This window comes from Lissotriton vulgaris, chromosome 2_2 (genome assembly GCF_964263255.1).
Source record: "Lissotriton vulgaris chromosome 2_2, aLisVul1.2, whole genome shotgun sequence".
Classification (NCBI taxonomy): domain Eukaryota; kingdom Metazoa; phylum Chordata; class Amphibia; order Caudata; family Salamandridae; genus Lissotriton; species Lissotriton vulgaris.
This window is the reverse complement of record NC_141688.1, coordinates 90,872,960-90,895,507: the sequence shown is the minus strand read 5'-3', so window position 1 is coordinate 90,895,507 and position 22,548 is coordinate 90,872,960. Positions and strand designations below refer to the sequence as shown.

General features: G+C 48.6%; 1 protein-coding gene across 1 annotated transcript in view; it reads right to left on the bottom strand.

Annotated features, from left to right (window-relative positions):
• Positions 1 to 5,066: 5,066 nt before the first annotated feature.
• Positions 5,067 to 22,548, bottom strand: part of LOC147729064 (uncharacterized) — a 274,377-nt gene continuing 256,895 nt past the window's right edge. Inside the window, exon 27 of the mRNA XM_086959346.1 lies at positions 5,067 to 5,728. Coding sequence (XP_086815472.1) covers positions 5,205 to 5,728 — 524 coding nt within the window. The 3' untranslated portion in view covers positions 5,067 to 5,204. The remainder of the gene's footprint in view (positions 5,729 to 22,548) is intronic.

The window sequence follows — 22,548 nt, the reverse complement described above, 5'->3', positions numbered from 1 at the left end:
GCCCTTAGATGGAAGATGAAACAAGGTCCCTTGGTGGTAGATTGGGAATCAGATGTTTCTTGTTGGGCAACAGCAGAGGAGAAAGCCCTGCTTCAAGAAGATAATATTACGAAGCAGCTTAAGCCTTTAGCAGAGCCATGGGCGGATATATTTAGAACGTGGGATATGCGCAATACACCTGATCAGGAATCGCAGGGGAACGCAACTGACTCTGAGGGATCGGTAGACCTACAGACCCCTGATCAGTAGATGACTACTGTACTCTAGATGTGTGAATGAAGTAGTGAACCCAGGGACAGGGGTAAGATACCTCCCCTACATTTGGTCGTTCTTGGGGTACTCCCCTGGGTGAGTTTGTTGCTGCTCATTGTTCCGGTTTGTTGAGGGCTCATTTGGTGTTCCCCACCTATCCCCTCCCCCCCTCTGACCAGCCTAGAGGCCCCGTAGACCCCACAGTAGCACCGCTCACATTGTTCTTAATAGCGGTATAGATTGTGGACCCCTGACAGTTTTATGATTGTTCCTTGATCATTCAGTTTAAAGATGCACTGAGTTTATTTACTTTTTTTGTTTTTGTTATCTTTTTTATTTTCCTTTCCACTTGTCGTTCTTTCTTATTTTGATTGAACTTTAGTCGGGCATTTATGTATGCATTCAAATATATGTTTAGAAATGATTGGTAGGAATATATATGATCCAGCCACTCCCTCCTACTTATTGTACAGTGACAAGAATATATTACCTCCGAATAAAGAATTGTGTGGTGTACCTAATTGAAAAGAAATAACATTCTCTATGATAAGCCGAAAATATACCTTGCCGCAGTGCTATATATATAATGTATTGCTGAGAGAAAGGGATAGGAAAGTTTTAACAGCTAATATACTTGCTGTAGATGTGTAACTGTACTGCTAATGATGATGTTTCTTTTTCTTATTTACAAATGCCAATAAAAAAGATATAAAAAACAATAAACCTGGATAGCTTAGAAGAACTGACACAAGAATTAAGTCAGTCACCTCTAAAACGGAATGTCTTTGAACAATAGACACAAAGATAGTCTATCACTTCTAAAACTGGATGACTTGGAAGAGCTGTAAGAAGGCTGGAGTCTATCATCTCTAAAACTGTGTGGCTTTGAAGAACTGACACACGGATAGAGTCTGTCCCCTCTAAAACCAGGTGGACTGGAAATGCTGACAGAAGGATAGAGTCTGTCCCTCCTAAAACTAGGTGGCCTGGATAAACTGGCACAAGGATAGAGTCTGTCATTGCTAACACCAAGTGGTGTGGTAGAACTGACACAGGAATAGAATCTGTCCCCTCTAAAACCAGGTGGACTGGAAATGCTGACAGAAGGATGGATTCTGTCACTGCTAACACAAAGTGGTGTGGTAGAACTGACACAGGAATAGAATCAGTCCCCTCTAAAACTAGGTCGCTTAGAGGAACTTCCACAAGGATAGAGTCCCTCATCTCTAAAGGATAGATAGAGTCTGTCATTTCTAAAGATAGGTGACTTAGAAGAACTGACACAAATATATAGTCTGTCACCTCTAAAGGATAGAGTCTCTCACCTCTAAAGGATAGAGTCTCTCACCTCTAAAGGATAGAGTCTCTCACCTCTAAAGGATAGAGTCTGTCACCTCTAAAGGAGATAGTCTGTCACATTCAAAACTGGGTGGCTTGGAAGAACTGACACAAGGACAGAGCCTATCACCCCTAAAATCAGGTGGTATGGCAATGCTGACAAAAGGATAGAGTCTGTAATCTCTAATACTTGGTGGTGTGGAAGAAGTGACACAAGAATATAATCTGTCACCTCTAAAACTGGTTGACTTAAAAGAACTGACATAAGGATAGCGTCTGCCACCTCTAAAACGGATAGACCTGGAAGAACTGACACAAGCACAGGAGTCTATCGCCTCTAAAGCTAGGTTGACTTAAAAGCACTGACACAGGGATAGAGTCTGTCACCACTAAGACTAGGCTGCTTGGAAGAACTGACACAAGGACAGAGTCTGTTGCCTCTAAAAGTAGGTGGTGTGGAAGAACTGAAAGAAAGATAAAGTCTGTCACTTCTAAAACTGGATGACTTGGAAGAGTTGACACAAGGCTCTTCTGTCACCTTTAAAACTAGGTGGCTTGGAGGAACTGACACAAGGATAGTGTTTCGCCTCAAAAACTGGATAGTTTTGGGGAATGGGGCAAGAATGAGACACCATCACTTCTAACAATGGATGGCTGATCGGTTTTGTCACATGAACAATCAGTCATCTCTAAAACTGCATGGCTTGGAGCATTGACACGTGGCTTGTGAGAACATCCAATAAAACATAAAAACAATGGTTCCTTGGTGACTGAGAGGATTGGCAGAGGGAGAGAGTTTGGTACATCAAAACTAAATGGTTTGGGGGGACTGCCACAGGAACAGTCTGCAACCTCAAAACTGGGTGGCTTGTGGTGTGTTGGCACAGGTCTAGAGAGAGTCACACATAGTATTGCATGGCTTTTGGGGGTTGACACACAGATAGAGTCTATCACTTCTAGAACTGGACTGCTTGAGGGATTGCCACAAAGGAGGGGTCCGATGGCTCAGGGAATGGTCACAGGCCTAAAGAGACAGTCAGCTCTAAATAAAAAAGGATGGTTTAGGGGATAGGCATAGGAATTTATTCTGAAACTTCTAAACTTGGATGGCTTGAGGGACTGTACCAGGGATGGAGGACCGCTCCCTTCACTGAATTTATGATGCAGGGATGAAGTACTCACCCTAACCCAGCCCTATTTTGACTGGAACAGCTGGGAGCAGTTGTTGTAAAACTTTACTGACTGAACGTCTAGATGAGAGGTTACAGAAGTGCCTTATTCAGATGACTAACTCTACATGTCTGGATTAAAACCTCCTAGTCCTTTTCCCTTATTGTCAATGGTAAGGCTCAGAACTCTGCTGACATCATATCTTGTTCTGACCAACAAAACATGTCTATGCGCGAAAAGGTAAGAGTTACTGAGAAAACCTAAATATTGGTAGATGAATTATGGGACAAGGCCAGGAAACACAGAGTCAGGACGGGCGGAGACAATGAGGAGCAGAGTGAATGACAACAACCTTAGGGCTGTCACTCTTCATGTGCATCCAAATGGCAAGAACAAATGTGTCAGTTAAGGTGGTCTGGTTCACTTCACTGTTCACAAGTACACCTCGTGTTAAGATAGCTTGTGATGCTAAGGCACCTGCTCTAGATCTGTATGTGTATCTAGCAACTATCGGGGTACAACACTAGATAGGTAGCTCAGGTGTGCCTGCTACAGAGATCAGTCTGTAATCCCTGGTCACCGGTCAGAATCATCATGAAATCACCTCAAGGAATCCTCTGCCTGGTCCTGACTGTCACCTACAGTTCCTAGGCTTGTATCTAAGGCAGCTCATCGGGTTAAGGCGCTTGTTTCAGCGGTCCTTGTTTAAGATGCATGTCACAAGGTCCAATCCCGGACAAACAGCTCAGGAGGTAAGAGAGAACTTCACATGTCCCTCAAGGAATGCATTTGAATTAGTCCAGGTTTCAACTCACTTATTTATTTTAATTGATAAATGGATTCCCGTGGGGTGCGTAGTAATGGACACTTATTAATAAGTTCTCCAAGATACGTGAGTTTGTCTTCTGCGCTATATAAATTGTCATTAGTACTGCCATTTCAAACTTAGCCCTACATAGCTTTGTGCACATAGAGCTTCACAGAGTAAACTGCTCAGTTTCTCTGTTTGACAACCTGTAAAATGCCAGCAGAGTGCATCTTTGGCTACCATGGTTCATGGTTGGCTGCTGATTCTTGTAGTCAAGGCACGTGCGGGCGACCAGCTGGGCTCCCCGTGATGTTCAAGAGGAGCTCCCTGACAGTCCACAGCTCGGACGAAAGGAAGCACTGAGTGTCCTTTAAGTAGAGCACTGAGCGCTGTAAAGTGTCTTTCAAGAGTCTTTCATCCTATCAGCTTCTGAGGATGTAGCTTGTTTCACCACGGACATTGACTGTGCGTGTCTTCACGTGCCCTGGTTGTGGGACACCGTCGGCATGAGTCCCTGGGGCTGCCCCAGAAACCTATTCTGGCAGAAGAATAGCTGCAGAACCAGAATCTGGTCGAAGAACCCTCAATGCCAACACGGATCCCCCAGGATGCCTGCACTTTCCATGGACTGCTCGCAGAGAAGCAGTGAAAGGTAACCTCTTTAGGACGGTGTGGGACCCTGCCGTCCTCGCGCCTCCCCTCTCAGTGAGTACTGTGGAAAGAGGTGCTCGGGCCAGGCAGGGCCAGCACAGTTCATGATGAGATGCAGTGAAATAAACTCTAAATGAGTGCACCCGAGAGCACATGCCTCCCACGTGGAACACTGCTCACAGGTACCAAATGCCAACGATTGATTTCACTTCATTTCAGAATGTATGTCCTTTCTCTTTTGAGAATAAGTTAGTAAACTTTCGGAAGAGCTGATGTAATGACACCTATGTAAGGAACATGTGTACTTTGAAGGGTGATTCAGGGGATGTTAGCCAGAGTTTAAAGTCTGCATAGTAATCGTAGGCCTTGGCCTGCTTCGGATTCAAGGTTATACTAAACTTTTGATGCCTTTTGCTTCTCTAATTTAAACACTATAGGAAGCTCGAATATGCATGCTCTCTGGCATGGTGCCAATGAATATCCCATAAGGAAGTCATTTCTGGGGCATGGAAAGCTTTATCAGTCTTAGGAACTATCGCCTCTTTCAAAATTCTGTCATTGAGCCTATGGTAAGATTTTGAATTTGGCTAAGGAAAGGCTTGTGTTTTTTTGACTCAGCACTAATTAATTATTGAGAACTTGCGTTGATCATTCTGATGCGGATCATGCATTTTCTGAGGCGATCGAGTGGCGTCTCTGGCATTGGGTTTACTTTAGGGCTCAACACCACCATATGAGTTGCAGTGCCAAGGCATCGGTGCTATTATGGTTATTAGCATCATCTGGATCTTCTTAAAGTCTCTATGCCCCATAACTGGAAATCATTGGAGAAAGGTACATGCGGCTGCCTTTGCGATGGTGGGAAGTCATCATTTCCTTGCAGCTTCTCCCGAGGCATATCTTTAATGTCCCTCAGCTCCACAAACCAACCTCACGCCTTCTCGTTTGAACATTTTGCCCGGTCTGCTTCAAAGGAAAATGTGTGTCAATGCTGCTGGGACCGGTAGGGCCTGGGTGAGAGCAGCGCTGAGCACCTAGGGGTCAAGGACCCTTCGCTGTCTGCCGGGCTTCGAGGACTAAGAAGAAAGGCCTCAGGAGAAGACCTTGTCTTTACTGGAGAGGTAGAGCCAACAACGTTCAGTCTCGACATTGGAGGTGGGGTCGTTCTCAGGTTGAGAGGTGTCGAGGGCCTGGAAGTCTCCGGAGTCGGTTGCTCTGACTCTGTCCGAGATCCATCGGGTGTGTACCTGAACGGGCGCTTGCCTTCATGGTGGATGGAGCTTTCTTGTTGACTTACATTCGAAGCTGATCTTTGCCGTTCATGAAACGGGCTCTCCCGGTCAGGTAGGGAGGAAGCCCGGCTCGACTCATAACTCTGTAAATTGGCGGTTGACTCTGCGTCTGATCCACTTGTGAGCCTAGGAACGAGCGGTTCAGGTGAGCTCCTTTTCTTCCCTTGCTCAGACACACTCCGAATCTGCTGGACCTGCTGCTGGAACCTTAGTTTTGCTGCCAGAAAGAAAAGAAAATATGGGATGTCAACTCACTCCTTTCCTCATTCATGCTTAACTGAAAGTTCACAGATGGGAGAGCGAGAGCGATAACCACAAATGTGGCATAAGTGACAGTAGGTACACCCAAACAGCGCAACACAACCCTTCTATAGCATGTTTCTTGACTTTCCAGTGAAGGATGTCATTATTACTAAAAGGACAATACTTTAAAGATAATTTACTTTGATGACTTCACTTGCCACTTTACCAATCTAGAAATCTTTGCAATGTAAACGTTTAGTTTAATTGAAATGAACCAGGACTAGAAAACACCCAAATGCTTACATTTTTATTAAAAAAAGGAGCAGGTGTCAAAATGTGGTATTTTCACTGGCATCTTAATTAAAGACATAATCTACAAATATAACAATGACAAAGCGAATAAGACAATATTGGCAAATAGAGAAGTATCTGCAGTACAGCGCTTACATTAGTCAAAATATGAATACATATCAGCGGTGCAAGCCATAGAAACATTCTTGTCATCATAACAAATACTCAAATATCAACATTAACACCATCATTTATTTAAGTGAGCATTAAAATGCTAATTTCATACTTACTAAGCATTGCAGCAGCTGTCCACTCATGGAAAGGGTGATGTAGAATTAAGTTTAGCATGGCTTCCCAAACTGTTGGACTTACAATCAGACCTCAGTGGAGGACTGTTTCACACTCTTGGGTCTACATGCAAAACATTTGTCCAAATTCTGATGAGTGATGTGCTCTATCATCGGGAGCGCCGCTTTGACGAGGGAAGAGAATTGCAAGGGGTTGTGTGTGTTCTGGTCAAGGAAATAACAGGAGGGTCCTGAAAAGTCTACCTAGCACAGCTGTGTAGGCCATCATGACCAATTTAAATCGAAGACAAGTACCAGCAGTTAATAATGGATTGGAAAAGTGCTTATGTTCCTGAGTACCTGGAATGGAAAGAAGCCTCACTTGATTACAACTACTTGATTACTACTGGCTTCTGACCTATTTGATTTAAAGGTTGCAGACTGTACGGAATGCCGCAGCAAGACTGAAAATTCCATGTCGGCAATCAATTTCTTCTCATTTGAAATGCCTGCACTGTCTGGTGTTGCGTCCTGCCAGCCTAAGCACTCGCCAATAAGTACTCCACACAGGGAGAGTAATTGTACATGTCTTTATTCTCCTGCATGTATGTCAGAACTCCACATTCAAAGCCTGCCTTCAACTCATCCTCCCTAAGCCTATGTCACAGGCCCACAGTGTACAGTGGGTACCAAAAGAGTTCCAGCTTTCTTTTATTACAAGACACTACATCGCCCCCTTTGTTAAATAAAAAGTGACAACTTTGGCTTAATCTTTACCAAAGCAATGATGGCAGGTTTAACTGGCAGAATCTTGGAAGAAGCAATGGTGGTGAGACCTGATTGGTTTATTCTCAACAGAAGTGATGATGGTAGGATCAGACTGGCAGACTTTTTACAACGATGGTGGGATTAAATTAGCTTAATTTTAACAGAAACAATGATGGTGGGATTTGACTAGCAGAATCTTGGGAGAAGCAAGGATAGTCGGAAAAGACTAGTGATGTTTTGGGTAAAACACGGATGATGGCACGAGACTGGCAGAATCTTGGGAGGAGGGAGAAACAAGGATGAGGTATCAAACTGGCAGAGTCTTGGGAGAAACCAGGATGGTGGGATAGAACTGGCAGAATCTTGGGAGAAACAAGGATGGTGGGATTAGACTGGCTATATCTTGGGAGAAGCACAGACAGTGGGATCTGACTGGGAGAATCTTGGGAGAAGCAAGTATGATGTGATTAGACTGGATGAATCTTGACATGAATAGTGGAATCCGATTGGCTGAATCTTTAATAAGAATAACGGTATCTTGGGAAAAGCAATGGTGGTTGGACCCAATCTCTACTCAAGCCTGTGGCCTTGGGAGTTGGAGCTTATTAAAGTTATTCAGATTCTGATTAGAACCACTTAATGTGTGAGCCTCCTTTGCAGTAAGTCAATCAGTCAATCAATGGCATTTGTACAGTGCACAGCTGCTTAAAAAAAGAGCCCCTGCGCTAGCACTGGATGTGAGCAAGCTGAGGGCAAACTAGCACTAGACTTAATTAAAGAGGAAAGTCTTTATCTTCTTTTTGAAGATAGACTCAGAAGGGACCAAACGTTAACTAATGTTAATGAATTCCAGAGTTTAGCCCTAAAAAAAGAGAAGCAGATGCCTTTTTCTGGATTTTAATATTTTGGGAAGTTGAAGCAGCCTAAGATTGTTAGATTTTAACCACCTAAATTGATAATAAGGGTCAAGTCTTTTTCTTAAGAATAAAGGTCATTCGAAGGTTAATACTCCTTAAGATTGTTAGATCTTAACGACCTAAATTGATGATAAGGGTTAAGTCATACACAAACAATTACAATTCTACAATTAAGCGTTGTGGTGCCTGAATCACATGTCAGGTTATTGGAAAGCAGGAACTGGCAATCTAAGTGCCAGTGATCTGCACTGGCGAGGTGGAATTATCAGCAGAGACAAAGTAATCAACAGTCTGTCCAGACACAGTCTCTACATTGACATTGTTGTTTAGTGAGTGTTTGTGCCACATTGAAAATGAGAGGAATCTCTTGTAAGGGACTTCCCAGGACGCTGGGCAGGCATCATGTGTTCTTTGGTGTTGATAATAATAATAAAAGGTTGAACCTCAACAGGAGCATCAGATTTCCTTCTCTATTGTCTAACCAGCACTCAATATCCTCTTGTAAAAGTGATGTCCTTTGCGTGACGTTGTCGGTCAGCATGTATTTTCATCTTCTGTTTGCGATCAAAGTCTGTAGTGTAAATGTCTTCCTCATTCCTAGATCGGAGGTTGTTCCATTGGGGTAGCTTGGTCGTCATGGCACGTCCAAACATGAGAGTAGCAGGGCTTTCCCCTGTCATTGAGTGAAGGGGTCAAACGTTAAGCTTGGAGACTAGTTGTTCTAACAGCTTTGAGGTTGAGCTTCTCCAATGCAGCATTCTGAACAGCTTTCTTTAGAGTATTCATAAACCGTTCTGGCAAACCAAAGAGGAGGTATCTTGTGATGCTTTATATTGAGGTGAGTTAGAAAGTCAATAAATTATCTGCCAAGCATTATATAGCAAGCCTAACATGTTCAAGGATGCTGAATGACTTGAGATGAAAGACAGTTGCGTATATGACAAGTCTTTAATACTTTTTGACCCTTTTGTCGAGATACAGAAACCAGACTCAGGGCCAGATGTAGGTAAATCTTATTTACCAATTCATAAATACCGAATTTTACCGATTCGGTATTTATGAATCGGTAAATAAGATGTAGGTAAAAATTCGGTAATTTTTACCGAATCGGTAGGATTCGTTATTTACCGATTCGGTAATTACCGAATCGGTATTGCCCATTGATTCCTATGGGCCTTGAAGCCCATAGGAATCAATGGGCAATACCGATTCAGTATTTACCGAATCGGTAAATACCGAATCCTGCAAGGGTGCAGGGGGGGTTACTTTGACACCCTCTAGCACCCCAAGTACAGGCGTGTGTGCCATGTGGCACACATACATGCCCTAAGGGCATGTCTGTGTGTCACATGGCACAGGTGTACATGCACAGATGTGCATATACACCTGAATTCAATATTTTACCACCCAATTGTATTGGGTGGTAAAATACCGAATTCTGAAGGCCTGTAGCACTGTCAACAGTGCTACCTACATAGCAAATTACAGATTCGGTATTTTTACCGATCGGTAATTTTACCGAATCGGTAAAATTACCGATTGGGTAAAATTACCGAATCTGTACGTTTTTCTATCCCCTACATACCAATGTCCAAATAATGGTCGGAAACGGCCGAAAATCGGTATTTTTGTCCGTTTCCGACCGGTATTTGGACACCTACATCTGGCCCTGAGTCACTAAAAGCTCTCTTGGTGGTAACTGTTCCTCTGTGTCCCTCATTGGCAGTATCAGTTACTTGTTGTTGTAGACTCTCAGGAATAGCAATTCATATACCTCACAGAAGGAGGCTTTCTTGGGTCAGGGAAAGTTCATCTCTTACATTTTGGAACTTCAGATACTCATTGTCTGTAGTGAAAGGTCTGGAGTGCTGGTTCCTTGAATGAGGAGCAATAATGTCTTTTAATCTTTACATGTTACTATCTTGGCTAGGGGCAGTGACAATTTATTCTAAACCCATGGCAGTTTGTGTGCTCGATTTGACAATAAAATTGATGTAGACCTATGCTGTCTTAGATGGGGTACCAGGGCATTGGTTGAGTCAACAGCGGAGGGTGCTCCTTCTCGCACCTGGAAGCCAAGCCTTGGAAATACCTCCCCCGCACTTCAGGACCTCACAGTCGCTCCAGCAATTCAGAAGAAATTTACAAACCTGGATGTTTGAATGATCAAACCTCCACGCAGCAGCAAACAGCTCCAGCGCCTCGAAACCCCCATGGGTGATTTGCCGCACTCTATAAATGTTTAATTGATTGATTGATTGTTTGTTCTGGCACTCTTGAAAAATAACCAGCCGGATTCTGATCTTTCAATGGATGATGAATAATTGGATGGTTTTATTCTTGTAACCTCAAATCCCAGCATTCAATTTGAGAAGGCATTTCGGCTTTTGGATTGCCACATATTGTCAACGGTGCTTGATGATCAGTCACTAAAGTGAAATGCTTTCTGTACAAGAAAACATAGAGATATATACAGTGTCATGCCCCAACGTCCCTCCTGCACTGTAACTTTAAGACCATGATTATAAAAGACGGGTAGACCAGCAGAACGTTGCTTCACGTTCTTGCGTCTAGCTCCCGTTGTTGTGGGTTCCGTCCCAACCTGTTTTGCCTGACTTCCGGTTATTGCTTGTTCCGGTTTTGCTTCCTGTGCGTTCCTGCCCGCTGTCGGAGGATTGAGATTTCTTGTCCTTCCTTCGCGCTCTTGTCAGTATTTTCCAGTGGAGTGACGTTTTCCTATCCTATCGTCCTCCTGTGCGGTCGTTACCGCTTTCTCTTCCTTGCTCATCGTCCCCCTATCCTTGAGCTTCGCCCGGCAGCCGGGACCATTCCCCGCCATCCGGCTGGGCTCCGCCTCCACTTTCCTTCCCCCTGCCCTAAAGCGCTCCGCCCGGCGGCCGGGTCCATTTTCCGACATCCGGCTGGGCGCCTATTCCATACAGCTCCTGTAGGTAGTTAGGTTTCCCCCTCATTCCTGGTGCTTTGCCCGGCAGCCGAGATTGGTTCTCCGCCATCCGGCTGAGCACTGCCTGTGCATTCTTACTCCACTCTGGTAGCTGGGTTCCCTGGTGCACTGTTCAGGTTCATCCATTCCTGGGCCATCCATATATCTGGTGGGGATTTATTGTGGACCAGAGTTTGTCATATCCAGGCGCCTTCTCACAGAATCACGGTAACAGCGCTGGGCGCTGCCGGGGGCGTGGCTTAGCACGCGAAGCAAATGGTCGCCTGCGGGTAGAGCTCCGTGCCGAGTTCCCCTTCCCGACGCTGTTCTCCGGGACAGTTCTATCTTGAGGCCGCCGAAAACCACCGGCGAGTGCCCCAACAGACCCGACGCGGCGCCTGGCCGACTTTGGCGCGGATCGGACCCGCGAAACCGCACCGGGAGGTGCTGACCGCTCGTGGCCGCGAAAGTTGCAGCCGGCCCGGGCGCGGACCCAGGAAACACCGGGGATCCAACAGCTGCGGTAGGCCCAGAACCGAGGCCGACACCAAAAGATAGCGGACCACGCGCCAAGGCACGGGAGGCCGCCCACCCCCCATGGCGGTGAGGAACTGGGGCGAGATGACCTCAGGAATCCGGATGGGCTTCCCGAATACACATTGAGGCGGACCGGCGGGAGTGCCCTGACCGCCGGGCCTGGACGCGTCGCCCCTGCATCGGGGGCTGCACCAGCCCTGCATCATAGCGGTGAGGAGGGGAGAACGGCTGGGCTTTGGCTGCCTGAGGAGCTAGAGAGCGGTGGAGGCTGGGGCACGCACCACGACACTCGCCGGCAGCCACACACGCCGCGACACACGGGACCCCGGTCGCAAGCAGCGCCCATTGACTCCGCAGCACAACGAGGTCAGCGGCCCACCGGCGCTACCACAGGCGCACACCGAGGACATAGCGACGGCTTGAGGGGACAGAGGCCTGCACCACCCGCGATCAGGGCGAAGCTCGACACCGAGCGGCTGCCACACGAGCGGAATCAGCCGCCGTGACAGCGCAATATCCGACTCACTGGGTTCCACACAGACCTTGAACCCCTTGCCATAAACGGGCTCACAACACAAAGGGGGCACACCTCGGAGCCGTGCCATACACCCAGATATATCGCGCAGTACCGAAGCACGAGGCGCCCAGCAGCTGTCTGCCCTCTCAGGAGCGACTGAGAGCACCACGCAGATAGGACCTGGCGACACCAGCAGCCGGGCCCGGACCAGCAGCAGACGACCCTCACCCTCCTCCCCGCCGTTGGCCAGGCGGGACTGAACCGTGCCGGGACGAGAAGAGCGGACTCCCCATAGGACGCTGATGTCTGGCGGGACCAGGGCGCGGACTGGCACTGGGGGCACGAGGCCTAAAGGCGACATGAACAAAACTAGCAAAACCACGGACCAGGATCAGACGGCGGCGAAGCTCGACGTCATGCTGGCAGCCATGGAGCGGCTAGAGGAATCAATTCAACTCACGCGCACCTCCTTAGCCACTAAGATCGACAGTGTGGCCATAGACCTCACGCATCTCCGCGAAGACCACAAAAAACTCGCTGATCGCACCTCGACGCTGGAGGGAACCGTGAAGGAGCTCCAACCCCAAGCCAGCCAGTCGCATACCCAAATACAAGACTTACTGAACCGAGTGGAGTTCCTTGAAGACCGGGCTGAGGATGCGGAAGGCAGGGCGCGGAGGAACAACGTACGCTTGGTCGGCGTCCCGGAGAAATGGGAAGGGAGAACACCGGAGGAGCACATGGAAAAATGGCTGACATCCATCCTGCCAGAGGGCTCACTTTCGCCTCAATTCGTGGTGGAACGCGCCCATAGAGTACCGACTACGCCCCTGGCTGCGGGCTCCAACCCTAGACCCATGCTCCTCCGCATCCTGAATTATAGAGACCGAGACTCCATACTGAGAGAAACACGCAAGCTAGAGGAGGTGAGAATCGAAAACTCCAAAGTAATGTTCTTCCCGGACTACACCATTCATGTACAAAGGCAGAGACAATCCTTTTTAGCCGCGAAGACGCGCCTGCGCCAACAGGGCCTACAGTACTCCTTACTATTCCCTGCGAAACTCAGAGTGATAGCCGGGGAGAAAACCCATTTCTTCACAGACCCAGATGAAGTGGAAGCGTGGCTGGACAGTGGCACAGATACAGCCCCCAGGACCACGGCGACCCGCGCGAACAGATACCAACCCGGCGGGAACAGGAGACGACGGCGCCCGAGGCAGCGAGCGCAGGGGCGCGCGGCCAGGCCGGGGAGGATGTCACCCCCTGCCGACGCCACGCAGCAGGAAAAACAAGACGTCCTCCGCCTTGTGCGGGAACTCAGCAACTCCCCAGCGCCCAGTGACCCAATTGGCAGCGGCACACAGGACCCTCCAAGCGACGACGAAGCAATCTACGGGAGGTCGGACTCTCCAGAGACAGATCCCGGACCGGACGTCACCCCCCAGACCTCGGAATACATTGGCTAACTGTCTCCTAGAGCATGCACACTGAGCCCCCCACAGGAACGCTCGGAGGGCCACTCACATGGAGATTGCGGACTCAGAACTGAGCACGAATGGCCCGACGAGATCTCCGGACAACTGAGAGCTGCAACTCGTCCTGGCGATGGCCCAGCGGACGCCGGACGGCTGGCCCCCCACTCCTGTGGCCTGCCACCCTGCTGCACATGAGCCAAGACACGTAACGTATGGCATTAAATGTTGGTTTTATACCTATGACTTTTACAGTTGGGGCCGACTAGGGCCTTCACATACCCACCGGGAAGGGGAACGACCCCCCTTCGATGTCACTACGAACACTTGGTCAGCTGCTACTGCTAGCACTGCACGGCCGCCCCCAGAACTGAACTAAACTTTGTTACTCTCCTTGAGAGCATGGACGGGAGCACGTTTGCCCACCGACCTCTTGGTATTTCGCATGTTTGCGATGTTCATTGGCTACCTGTTTTATTGGCCATGTTACCTACCCGTTTTCCCCCTTCACAAGACTGCAATGGCGTGCGGACCAATCACTATTCCTTACGAACTGCGGGCGGGCGGGGGGGGGGACGGGGTGGACACCCTGGGGAGACCGTCAATACAAAGCAATGTCCGTGATCACTATATGCACATGGAACGTGAGAGGGATGCACACGCCGTCTAGACGGTATCAAATATTCTCATACCTCAAACGCCATAATGTACATGTTGCTCTCTTACAAGAGACGCATCTCTGTGCGAAGGAAGTCGCCACCCTACGCCGCAGATGGCGTGGCCACCTATACGCCACGCACCACTCTTCTTACGCTAAGGGGGCGCTGGTATGGATACGACCGGGCACCCCGTGGATAATGCAGGACGCCCTGGTGGACCCCGGGGGGAGGCATGCAGCAGTCAGGGGCAGGATAGATGGGAACCCGATAGTGCTAGCCTCGATATATGCACCCAACACAGGGATACAGGACTTCTTAACACAACTGTCCAACACCCTGGCGCCGTGGCACGGCACACAATGGATACTGGGCGGGGACTATAACTGCACGCTAGACCCTTCTCTGGACCGTTCCCGTCCCCCGCGCCCTAACTCCCCAGCTCTTCACGCAGCGCGAGCCCTCCTAGATTGGTCCGCGCAATGGGACCTGCTAGATGCATGGCGCAGCCACAACCCAGACACCAGGGCCTACTCCTTCCACTCAGGGGCGCATAATCTGCATGTACGCCTAGACAGATACATGGTGTCCAGAGACTTACTACCGGCGATACGAGACACGCAATACATGGGCCGCACGCACTCGGACCACAACCCTCATTTCATGACACTCGCCTGGGAGCAGCCGCGACCACCAATCCCCACCTGGCGACTGCAACCAGACCTCCTGCTTGACGGCACATTCAGATCCTCGATAGGGGCGCAAACAGCACAACACTTCGAGGAGAACAATAACACTGCCTCCACACCCCAGATAGAGTGGGACGCGTTCAAAGTGGTCTTGAGGGGGCTATGCCTAGGAACCCAGGCACACACCCGCCGACAGCTGGAAGCAGACCTGAAAAAGATAGAGAGGGATTTATTGCGCAAGGAGCAAGAGGCGACGGGAGGGGATGATACAGAACTGCTCGAGGCTAGGGCAGAACACGACAGGCTAATAGGCAGGCTAAAACAAGTCAACTACACAGCGCACTCAGCACGCACACACCGCTACGGCGACAAGCCGGGCAAACTCCTAGCCTGGCTGATAAGACGAGAAGACCGCTCCGCCCCGGTAACGGCCATAAGCCCAACCGCGGATACCGTGGTGTACACCCAGGCGGGCATACACGCAGCCTTCGTAGCGCACTACAAGACACTATACCAGTCGCAAATGGCTAATCCGCAGCCGGACATCCAGGCATACCTGGAGGAACTCACACTTCCCGCCCCGACTGATGACCAACGAGATGAGCTCGGAGCCCCGTTGGTAGCGGAGGAATTACGTGAGGCCATATTCGCCCTCTCTAACGGGAAGACCCCAGGTCCGGACGGACTGCCTGCAGAATACTACAAAGCATATCATGACATCCTGATTCCCGAGCTGCTCAGAACATACTCGGCAGCCCTAGACGACTCATCCTTACCAACATCCATGAATGACGCCTTACTGGTATCGCTTCCCAAACCAAATAGGGACGGGATGCTCCTCGGGTCATATAGGCCGTTAGCCCTGCTCAATACGGACTACAAAATCCTGGCATCAGCACTGGCCCGTAGACTAGCGACCCTGGTACCGGCCCTGGTACACAAGGACCAGAATGGGTCTGTCCCAACAAGATGCACCTCCCAGAACATCCGGAGGCTGTTCCGGGTGCAGGAATACGCAGCCCAGACATGGCCAAGATCGGGTTGCCTGGTGTTGGACCTAGAGAAAGCGTTCGACTCTGTCGAATGGCCCTACTTATCGGCAGTGCTACGCAAGTTTGACCTGGGTGATGACTTTCTGGAGTTGGTCGGCCTGCTATATGGGAAACCTGAGGTGAGGGTACGCACTGGCAAGTTGGTCTCGGAGCCCATAAAGGTTAGAAGAGGCACCAGACAAGGCTGCCCACTTTCCCCACTACTATTCTCCTTGGCGATTGAACCACTGGCTGAACGGCTGCGCACCAGCGGAGCACTGTGGGGTATCCCGCTAGCAGATGGCACACATGCAGTGTCGCTATACGCAGACGATTTACTCTTATATATCAAAGACCTTGCGAATGTGCCGCAGGAACTGTCAGACATCTTCCGCACATTCGAACTGATGTCAGGCCTCAAAGTTAACTGGGCCAAGTCAGGGGCATATTCGTTCACCCCCGACGCTCCGGACCCGGCACTTCACATTAATAACGAACGACTGACGTGGTACCAGACCACGTTCAAGTACCTGGGCATCCATGTATACAGGACGCCCCCAGACATCTTAGACGGCAACCTGACACGGGCCATAACATCTGTTCGCACGCAGGTCGCCTTCTGGAAAACTCTCCCCATCAACGTACCTAGCAGGGTAACCCTAACGAAAATGATAATACTCCCCAGGCTCCTATACTACTTTGCCAATCTCCCACTCTACATCCCGGTCCGCATATTTAGAGAACTAGAATCTATGCTCAGAGACCTGATCTGGAACACAGGCAGGCCGAGAGTAGCACTGACGAAACTCTACAACCCGGTCACTGAGGGCGGCGCAGCAGTCCCGAACCTAGAGCTCTATTACCTAGCAGCACAAGTGCAATGGGCAGTGGCCTGGATTTCGGGCAGGAATCTCGAGGACACGGCTACGGCCACAGACGTCCTTTCCCAACTGCAGGTACTCACCCTATTTCATCCGCTAACAAGCCCCAGGAAGCACCCGCAGCTACACGTGGCTGTAGCCACGAAATGTTATGACAGATGCTTGCGTCTCACCAGACCCACCATACCGTATGCGCCAGCGCTACCGCTTCTGGGCACCCCCAAAGCCACGTCAGTCGTGACAGAGGCGACACTGACACAGTGGACCCAAGCAGGCATAGAGACCATGGCAGATTTGTACGCAGATGGCGCTTTGCTCTCCTTCGAGGCACTGACTGCTGACACGGGACTACCCGCGGGACAATTCCTGCAACATGCTGCAATACTGCGGACGCTTATACGGAAATGGGGGAGCATCACTGACGAACCGCCCACGCACCAGCTAGTGCAGTGCATGCACATGATGGGCAACGGGACGCACGTGGTACGCTGGCTGACACAGGCGCTACTCTCGCACACCCAACACACATTGCAGCCTCTCCGGGACAAATGGGCGGAGGACAGAGGGAAGGCATGGACGGACAAGGAATGGGCGGCGATACTCTCAGGCCCCCGCAACATTCCCCGCAATGCACGTTTCAAGCAGATCCAATTTTACGTTCTACACCGCGCATATCTATCCCCGGACAAGATAAACTTGTACTTCCCGGGCACGGGAGCCAAATGCCCGAGGTGTGACACGGAGGGAGCAGATCTCCTCCACATGCTGTGGCAATGTCCCCAACTTCGGGCATATTGGCACTCGATACTCACGACACTGAAACGATGCACGGCAGTGTCGATCCCGCTCTCGTGGGAGGCGTGCCTCCTCGGCCTCTTTCATAGGACCAAACTGAACAGAGTGGCTTCCCGCTTCTGGGACCTTGGCCTCATCACAGCCAAAAGACTCATTACGAAGCACTGGAAGCGGGCGGCACCACCAGCGGCGGAGCACTGGCGCGCATCGCTAGATAACTGGGCGAAAGCGGAAAGTATATCATTACATAATGAGGAGACAGCGGGACTGCGTAAATACCCCATAGCGGCGCCTTGGGACGATATGATCCGCTCTTTTCATAATGGACCCCAGGCACAGGGTACTCCTGAGAGACAAACACCCCCAGATGGGGAGCGCAGCGATGACCACCACACCCCAGGTGCCACAGACAGCGGACACAACGCTAGCACACCTGACCCCTAGGCACCCCCCCCTCTGCTCCCCCCTCCCGGCTCAGCTGCCACGCCAGGAATGCCGTCACCCTTCTGCATCGCCAACGTATTTCCCACACATGCAAGATCAGACACGAGACTGCTGCAGCATTGTCCTTAGGTCCTCCCCCCCTCATTTTCATCGCCCCCCCCCCACCGCAGGCCCCACCAGCTGCTGCACCGCACGCCCCACGACTCCAAGTTTGACACCCCCACCCCGTTACGTTTTAATTGAAGTAGCTTGATTGACAGGATACAACAACTAAGACAGCATGATCACGCACTATTTGAACGCTGAAATTCTCGGCGAACTGTTGCGATATACTCTGCAGACTGCTCCATGATCCATGTATGCATTACCTTGATACTGAATCTTCATATATTGAGACTCTGTATGGAAAATGTTTGTATCCTTCTTTTCTCCTCTGCATTGAATAAAGGACATATTTAAAAAAAAAAAAAAAAAAAACAGCGCTGGGCGCTGCCTTTTTCAATATATATATTTGGTGATTATCTTACGTGAAGAACTAAATGTATTTCCTGTTTAACAGATGTTAAATACAAGGCATTGGTTCAAACACATATTCACGAGGACTCTTCCGGGTTATTCCCCAGAACATACAAGAGTAAGAATTACCCATTGGAAATTGATACTTACCAGCCTAGAGTGAGAAATAGTTAATAACGATTTTCCTGTCTTGTTTAAAACAGAAAAAAGAACAACGAACACCTAATACTACAATACTATATGTTCTACCGCCCAGTGAATCTAGTGTGGTATGTAGTGTATGTCATATATGTTATGGACACTGTGCACATTGATGTTGTGATTGGCAAAGGTAGACATTAATATATATTGCTTTTCAGCCTACCCGATATCCAGCATCCAGTCAGAAGTGCACAGTCAAGCTCTATTGTTTTCCCCCACTTTCCTTGTTTTGTTTCCCTGTTTTCCCCTGGCGAGCCATCCGATACTCTAGTGTTTGATAGAGTCGGAAGGCCGTAGGGGAAGGCTGCGGACTACTCTTCGGATTCCTGACGCTCCTGTGGAACTTGCTTGGAAACCATTACAGAACGTGAAGCCCACGTTCTACCCGAGCGTCATGGATCTAGAAGCAGTTTCCTTAGCAGATGTAGCTGGCATGTTAGGAAATTTGCAGGTTGAAACCCAGGCTTTGATTAATAGGGTAGATACTCTACAAAGACAACAAACTGCAGGGGCTACGGGTGGAGGAACATCTGTTGTACAGGTCACTACACCTCCTTCCATTCCTCTAGCACCCCCTGAAAGGTATGCAGGAGATGCGGCGCGATGCGCCGCCTTCCTTAGTCAATGCCAGTTGCATTTTTCTTGTAAGGCTAATTGCTTTCCCTCTGATCAGGCCAAAGTGGCTTTTGTGATCTCGTATTTGAGTGGTGCTGCGGCAGATTGGGCCATACCTTTGGTAGACAGGGATGACCCGCTACTGCATAGTTACGCAGCATTCAAGAGAGAATTCCGTAAACTTTTTGACAGGCACATGTATACCCATTCCTCTGATACAGAGTTGTTAAATCTTAAACAAGGGAATCAAGATCTTGTTGCTTATATAACTTCATTTCGTAGATTGGTAGTTGAATCCAATTGGCCCGAACAAAAACGCTGCACGTTGTTTTATAGGGGCTTAAGAGACGATTTAAAAGATGCCCTCTCACAGATAGTTGACCTTCCTACATCCTGTACAAATCTGATTGATTTAGTAGTCAAAATTGAACATAGAATACAGGAAAGGAAGAAAGAAAAAGGAAAGTTTGAAGCTAGATATGTCCCTATTAGGGAAAAGAAAACTACTACTTCAGAGAAGACTAGCGATGATAGTGAGCCCATGCAGATAGGCATAGTAAGAGGACCTCTGACGCCCGAAGAGAGACGGAGAAGAAGAACCCTTAGGCTTTGTTTGTATTGCGGCAAAGCAGGTCACTTTCTAAAGGAATGTCCTATTAAACCCGCACAAACAAAGTACTCGGGAAACTAGGTAGCCCGGGATCTTGTGAGACAAGGATCCCGGGTAGGTCTGATCTTACAGTCTCCTCTTCTGATTATTCCTCCACTCCTACCAACCATTTATATGTGTCTGCATACCTAACTCATGGAAAGAACGGACTACATGTTTTAGGGATGATAGATTCTGGCGCATCCGGGAACTATATGGATGAGGAGTGGGCAAAAGAAAATTTGATACCCTGTGTACCAAAAGAGATAGCTAGTAAAGTCACTACCATAGATGGCAGCACTCTTATCTCTGGTCCTGTTACACATCGCACAATACAAATGCATATGAACATGGAACCCAACCATCAAGAAGATATAACATTTGATTTAATTTGTTCACCACAATTTCCAGTACTCTTGGGTATCCCTTGGTTGAGGTCTCATAATCCTACTATAGATTGGGAAACCTCTACAATAACATTCCCCTCTGTTACTTGTCCACACCCAGTAGGTGCAGCTGTTGAAAAGATACCCACTGGTATAGAAAGCAGTGAGAACATTTCAGAACTACCGTCTTGTTACCATGATCTAAAGTAGGTCTTTGATGCTAGAGAAGCGGAGATCCTTCCTCCACATAGGGTCTACGACTGCCGTATTGATCTTGAGACAGGGACAAGAATCCCATGTAGCAGAGTCTATGCACTCACAGAAAAAGAGAACGTGTATTTGAGAGAGTACTTAGACCTCATGCTTGAGAAAGGTTTTATTCGTCCTTCTCGGTCTCCTGCCTCGTCATTTCTATTTTTCATCCCAAAGAGAGAAGGGGGTCTTCGCTGTTGCATAGACTATAGAAAGCTAAATGATGTTACCATAAAAAACCGTTATCCTCTGCCTCTTATCGCCGCCCTCCTTGACAGAGTACGCAACGCCCAATATTTCACCAAGTTGGACTTGCGTGGGGCTTACCATCTCGTACGTGTCAAGGAGGGAGACGAGTGGAAAACTGCTTTCTGTACTAAGTTCGGGCTATTTGAATACCTTGTGATGCCCTTTGGGCTTTGTAATGCCCCTGCGGCGTTTCAGTTTTTTATAAACGAAGTCCTAAAAGACATGCTTGACGTATATGTAATAGCATATATAGACGATTTACTGATTTTCTCCCCTACTATGACTGAACATAGGCATCACGTACGTAACGTATTGGAACGTTTGCTGGAGAACCGTTTATACTGCAAACTGGACAAGTGCACGTTCCACACTCAAGAAGTCCCCTTTTTGGGGTATGTTGTGTCTCCTTGGGGCCTCCGCATGGATCCCATTAAGGTAGATGCAGTTCTTTCATGGCCTTCCCCTCGTAATGTAAAGGACATTCAAAGTTTCTTGGGTCTGGTTAATTTTTACAGACGGTTTATTCAGAATTTTTCAGACCTGGTGGCACCCATTACGGCCCTGTTGAGAAAAGGAGTGCCATTCTTATGGTCTACTGAAGCTAATTGTTCCTTTCAGCTACTTAAGGAGGCCTTCACTAGTGCCCCCGTTTTACGACATCCAGATCCGGCCCTGCCCTTTGTGGTGGAGGTAGACGCTTCCCAGGTGGCAGTGGGAGGTGTTCTATCACAGGCGGATCCGGTGTCTGGAGAGTGTCACCCAGTAGCTTATTACTCACATAAATTTACCCCTGCTGAATACAACTACGCAGTGGGAGATAAAGAACTCCTAGCAATCAAAAAGGCATTTGAGGAGTGGAGGCAATACTTATTGGGCGCTAGATATCCTGCTGTAGTGTATACCGACCACCGTAACCTACAGTATATCAAGTCAGCTAAAGCTCTTTCCATGAGGCAGTTGCGTTGGTCCCAATTTTTCAGTGAGTATGACTTTTCCGTCAAATACAGACCAGGGAAAAGAAATGGCAAGGCGGATGCACTATCCCGATTGGGGTTCGAACACCCCATAGAGTCAGCCGATCAGACCTTTATCATTCCCAGAAAAAGCATCATAGGGGGCATATGGACTGAAGAGGATTTTGCAATGCAAGTTAAGAAAAGTCAGACCACAGTAGACATGCAAGCTATAGTAGGTGCCCATGCAACCTCTACTAAAGGAGGTTATGTTTACGTTCAGGGGGGAGTGGTATTGCCCTCACATGAGTTACAAGAACAGGTCATGGAGTGGTATCATAGCCATCCGGTGGCCGGTCATCCAGGGATCAAGAAAACAACCAAAGCTGTACGCGACCGGTTCTGGTGGCCTACTATGCTGAAAGACATTGAATCCTTTGTCAAAACATGCCATGTGTGTGCTCAGACCAAAGTATCTCACCTGAACCCAGTGGGCTTACTCATGCCTTTAGCTTCTCCACCAGGCCCTTGGCATACTGTATCTCTTGACTTTATAGTGGAGTTGCCACTCACTAAGATGAAAAATAATACTTTGTTAGTTGATGTCGATCTATTCACGAAGATGGCTCACTTCATTCGCTTGGGGGGTTTACCTACAGCTGTCGAACTGGCATCTATATTCATGCAGCAAATAGTACGACTCCATGGTTTCCCTTCCGTCTTGGTTTCTGATAGAGGGGC